The sequence below is a fragment of the Monoraphidium neglectum genome (genome assembly GCF_000611645.1).
Source record: "Monoraphidium neglectum strain SAG 48.87 unplaced genomic scaffold scaffold04132, whole genome shotgun sequence".
Taxonomy (NCBI): domain Eukaryota; kingdom Viridiplantae; phylum Chlorophyta; class Chlorophyceae; order Sphaeropleales; family Selenastraceae; genus Monoraphidium; species Monoraphidium neglectum.
Window position 1 is genome coordinate 1 of NW_014009497.1, and position 5012 is coordinate 5012.

Here is a 5012-nt window from a genome sequence, read left to right on the forward strand (position 1 = left end):
GGCGGGCTAGTGGGGACGGAGCGGCTGAAGCTGACCGAGCTGGGGAGACCGTGCGGCGTCCTGCCGCGCAAGGGAGCGCCGGCCTGCCACGGGCGGCAGCACGAAGCGCGGCGGCTGCATTGGTAGTGCGGCGGACGGGCGGCGGCGTCCCGCGGCCGGCGCGGGCGCGTCAACAAACCCCCCGCACCTTGCCCATCGCGGACAGCACGACGCAGGGCAGGTGCTCCGGGAAGCCGCATATGATGTCGGCGACCTCGCGCATGCGCTCCGCATCGCGCACGGAGGAGCCGCCAAATTTGTACACGACGTCCACCTGGCGCGGGGCGGCGGTTGAGGGGTGTGCAAATCGCAGGCATGCGCGCGCTGTGTGCTGGTCTTTGCTGCAGGGCGGACGCGCGCCCGCCGCGGCGCACGCGGACGCGCCCGGCGGCTGGCGTATGCGGATGCGGGGCGCGCACACGTCGAAACGGCGCGCGGCGGCGAGCTCAGGTGCGCATCATCGGGCAAGGCAGCGGCGGAAGGCGGGGCGGCACTGGGTCGGCGACGGAATCGCACCTGGCTGAGGCCACGGCCGGGGGCAGACAGGCTCGATACTGGGGCGGGAGGAGCTGGAGTTGCCGTAGAGCGCATCTGCACAGTCCTACGGCTTGACTTGGGACGATGAGCCTGGCATCTCATTGGCACGCTGGCCGGCTGGGCCCGCGCATTGCCCGGGATAGGGCGAGGGGGAACGGCATTTTTCCCAGCCACGGAGGCCACCAGTGCCTGCCGACGGAGCAGCATGGCTTCTGCACACACTACTCGCTCGGGACGATGGTTGTGTTGGCGCCAAGCCTCCAACTTTACTCTCAACGAAATGCGACACGAAAGCTTTGTTGAATATATGAACGCACGCAGGCTCTACGGTCGCCGCCTTCAAATCCCACTGTCTCACAGTAACAAAGTCGCTGTGGATCCCGCAAGAAAGGGGGTTTCGCGGGAAAATGTGAAAGTATATGAAGTGGCGGATGCGCTGAGTTTGTCCTGCGCCAGCCGCCAGTCAACCCTAGCCGCCTGCTGGTCAGCAGGGGGCCGCATCATCGTCACGTGCAGACGCGCATAATCATCATGGACTGTTTGCTGAGACGAGGGCAACATTGGTGGTCTTGATTGCCAGCGGTGTTGCCGGAGGCAGGTTGCCCACAACCCAGATAAGCCACGGGTTGCCAAGTGCGCGCTGGCAACAACAGCGGAAATCCGAGCCAGCCGCTGCCAGAGTTGGAGCTCTCGACCCTGTCTTGCCTAATTATCAACCATTGCAGTCGCCAGACAGAAGACGTGCAACCGTTCATGAATCCGTCGACCTGCAGCATTGTGACTTTTGTTGAATCACACGGGGCAAATGCCTTCGGCCCACCATGCCCATGTGACCTGTACGGTAACGCGAGGTAGGGGTGGGCTGCCACGCCTGCTACCCCTGGCTCCTCGCCGCCGCCCGCTCGCCCTCGCCCTTGAGTCGCACTCGAACTTGCTGTGTTACATCTGCCTCAGATCTAGAATGCATGCAGGTTGGGGTACCTACTGCCCTGGCAGGCCTGGCAGGCCGAGGTTCTGGGCGAGGCCCCGCATCTTCTCCTTCATGCCGGCCACCGACTTGCTGTGCGCCTCCTGCATCGCCTGCGTCACGCGCCGCGACAGCTCCTGCGGGGACAAGCACGGGGGCCCGGGGGGTAAGGGGGCGCAGTGAGCTACTGCGCGCTGAGAGAGGCCGCCGTGCTTGAACAGGCTTCCCAGGTGGTAGTTGAGGCGAACATCCGCCTTGCCAATCGCCACGACGAGAGCAGGATGGCCGGCGACCTACCGTTCAGTAACACTGCTCAGACGCTTGCTGCTCAACACCAGAACCAACGTGCATGCAGCAGCCAAATGCCACCCGGATGCAGATTGAGTACCCCCGCGCCTACCGCCCCCAATCCTGCAACGCTGTGCCATCCCCGGCGCGCGCCCCCACCTCGGCGCCCGCATCGATGCCCTCCTGGGTGATCTCCACATTCTTTGGTATCTGGTTGCCGCTCAGCACCACCTGCATGCGCGCGAGGTGGGCGAAACGGTGTTGAAGCGGCTGGGAGCCTGCGGGACCGGTGCCCTAAGGGGGTGTGTCTGCCTGCGAAGCTCAGCAGGCCAGGGAGGGCCTCGGCTCGCTCGCATGAGCCCATGAGATTGCGTCTGCTGCCCACACGCGCGCTCTGCTCACCCGCACGGTCTCCTCGTCGTCGTAACCGTCAAACTCGGTGCTGTGCGCAGGGACGCGAACCGGAGGGCGGCGGGGGTCGCGGTTTTGGCGTCCGTCGCGTGGCGCACTGCTGCTGCATCCATGCGCGCTTTTAGACCCGACACCCGGCGGCAGCAGATATCGCAGCACGCGCAGTGAAGCTTGAAAATCAGGGGCAGCACGCGCCAACGTAAACGTGCGCGTGTGAGCCCGCTACACACACATGCGCCCAGTCACCTCTCAAGCTCCTTCTGCACGCGCTGTGTCTCGACCTGCACCATCTCCTGCGCCTTCTTCACGCTCTCCATCAACTTGCCCATGTCGCCGAAGGGGTTGCCCATGCCGCCGCCGCCCTGCAGTTGCATGCGCACCGCGTGTACACGACGCGGCCAGATTTGCTGGCCCGCGGCCGCCGCAGCATCCTATGCGCGATCCCTGGCGCTAGCTCTGCTGCTTGCACCACCACTTCCATTTTTAGTAACAAAGAACACTCAATGGCATTGATGGGACGTGGGGTGATCGACAGAGAAGAAGCCACGAGTGCACAGTACTCAGACCGCATGGACCTTGTGCCGCGTGGGGCAGCGAGATGGGATGCAGGGGCTCACCTCCTTGTTTCCACCAAAAAGAGCTTTTACCATCACAGGCCGCCTGCTGACCACTGCACTGCGCCCCCGGGCTGCGGGGGTGGCCCGAAGCGAAGCCTGAGAACGAGCGAGCATCATGTTTGCAGCTGAAACACGTGATGCAGTGAATTCAAATTTTCGACTTAGGGTGGTGAGGACATGAACGGCGCACCCAACATGCAAATGCAGCAGCAGTGACAGGCGCCTGCCAGCGACTGGCTGCTGTGATGCCTATGAGACATGTTGTCGCTGCTCAGGACACTGTGGATCGCCTTGGCTAGCCCCTAGTCACATAGCTAATGAGCTCAACCGCGACGGGGTCAAGCACGAGCCTCTGCGCCGCAAGTCAACGGCCTGGCTCTATCTGTTTGACCACCATTGCATGTGGTGCGGCTGTGTCCTGGTGGCGGTGGCCCTCCGTCTGAGCATGCTCCACAGCAATGCAGGCTAAAAACTGCCAGGCTATAAAATGTATGCTGTGTCTTACAAAGTCATATTGGCGCGCACCCAGGCAGCCAGGACTAGATGCAGAGGATGCGTACAAGGGCCAGGTCCGGCCCCAGTCGATGGCTCCCAAAAAATCAACAACTGTGAGCAAACATATGACTCAGCAACAGAAGACGTGATAGCACACCGCACACGCGGTGCGCCGCAGTTGATGCCATGGTGGTTTACTGGCGGCACAGACAGGGCAACACCCAGCCACAGCCTCTAGAAGTGCAGCTACACCTTTGAAGAGCAACACACAAGCCAGAGCGCAAGGAAGAGATTGTGATGTGAGCGCTCGCGACTGTGCCTCAGCAACCACTGCGGCGCTGCAGGCGTCAAGCGCCCGGTGCGGCGCAGGTGGGTGTGTGGGTGAGTATGCCTACTTTCAGGCGGCCTTGTGGCCCTAGCCTTGTGTGCACATGCATGTGCGTGCGTGTGCGTGAGTGTGAGAGGACGTGGCGTCATGAAGCAACCCGATCTTTGCTGGTCATATTTTCAATGCAGCATCACCACTTTCCAAGCAAGGCCCGTCTCAGGACCAGGGACCGAAGTCAATCATGAAAAAGCTGTGGTAGCCAAGATCAAGGCGTGAGGGACACCCAACGCAATCGTGGGGGCCGTCGAAGTGGGGTGGGGCCCGAGATGTGCCTCATGTCAACAAAGAAGTGGGTTCAACCAACGCAGGCGGCGGCGGCAGCCGCCCGCTGTACCCGCGCGGGCGGTGGGTAAGGGGGTGCTCAGGGTTTGCAGGGAGGGGGAGGGGGAGGTGCGGCGCGGCGCAGCGCCGAGGGGGCGAGAGGCTTGAATAGGCGCTGATACAACTGTGACCTCTTCCCACTGCGGGCCCGCCGGCCCCTGGTGAGGAGTCGTACCGGGGCGCCACAGGCGGCCAGGCAGGCAGAGCGGGCAAGCACAAGGCTCCGCTCCTGAGTTCACAGCGGTGGGGTTGGCGGGCAGGCGGCGGGGCACAGCCGCGCCAGCATGGGGTGTGGCCCGACCAACACACCTCGACCACTCTAGTTTGTCGCCCTCGCCTTTCAGGTGAATAAATCAAGTGCAAGCATTTGCCATAAACAGCTGGAGCACCCGACACAGCGGCCTCAACTCCGACCGCCGAGCCCTGGCCCACGCGACGATCCAGGCGCGCGCGCCGCTCCGGCGCTGCCTGAGACTGCCTGTCCGCCTTCCGCGCACATGCGCGCGCCGCGACGTTGCGCTGCGCGCCGTGTCACACGATAACGAGCGGCCTGTCGCGCCAGCCGTACGCGTCCCGGTGCCGGTGGTACAGCGCCGTGAGCGCGGCAACGTACGCGGCGTGCGCCTCGTCCACTGCGGCGTCAAAGCCCGGGTCCTCACGCGCCACCTGGCGCACTGTGACGGGCGTGCCGACAACCGCCATCAGCTTGACCTTGAATGGCAGCGGCAGGCCCCAGCGGCCGGTGATGATGCCCAGGGACACGCGCAGGCGGCGCGACAGGGTCTCCAGGAGCTGAGGCGGTGGCGCGGGCGGGGCGGGGCACATTCAGGGCGCGAGGCGTGGACGGAGCGAGGGACGCCGTAGCTTGGGGGTCGCGGATGCGTCCGGGAGAGCGCTGGTTCGAACGGAAGCGGCGCAGCGCGCCTGCTGTTGCTGCTGTGCCGCGCCC

The 5012-nt window shown here is 64.2% G+C and overlaps 3 protein-coding genes across 3 annotated transcripts; all 3 read right to left on the reverse strand.

Annotated features, from left to right (window-relative positions):
• Positions 1 to 169: 169 nt before the first annotated feature.
• MNEG_13918 (aspartate kinase) lies at positions 170 to 630 on the reverse strand (the record flags this gene model as incomplete). The annotated part of the gene is made up of 2 exons (XM_014037608.1): positions 170 to 313; positions 556 to 630. 2 exons carry the CDS (start codon positions 628 to 630, stop codon positions 170 to 172), a joined length of 219 nt encoding a protein of 72 aa, XP_013893062.1.
• Positions 631 to 1557: 927 nt separating this feature from the next.
• MNEG_13919 (hypothetical protein) lies at positions 1558 to 2892 on the reverse strand (the record flags this gene model as incomplete). Its single annotated transcript, XM_014037609.1, has 5 exons — positions 1558 to 1680; positions 1991 to 2062; positions 2234 to 2273; positions 2489 to 2604; positions 2860 to 2892. 5 exons carry the CDS (start codon positions 2890 to 2892, stop codon positions 1558 to 1560), a joined length of 384 nt encoding a protein of 127 aa, XP_013893063.1.
• A 1702-nt stretch (positions 2893 to 4594) lies between these two features.
• Positions 4595 to 4888, reverse strand: MNEG_13920 (hypothetical protein; the record flags this gene model as incomplete). The annotated part of the gene is made up of 1 exon (XM_014037610.1): positions 4595 to 4888. The coding sequence occupies one exon, from the start codon at positions 4886 to 4888 to the stop codon at positions 4595 to 4597; it is 294 nt and encodes a 97-aa protein (XP_013893064.1).
• Between the last annotated feature and the right edge of the window lie 124 nt (positions 4889 to 5012).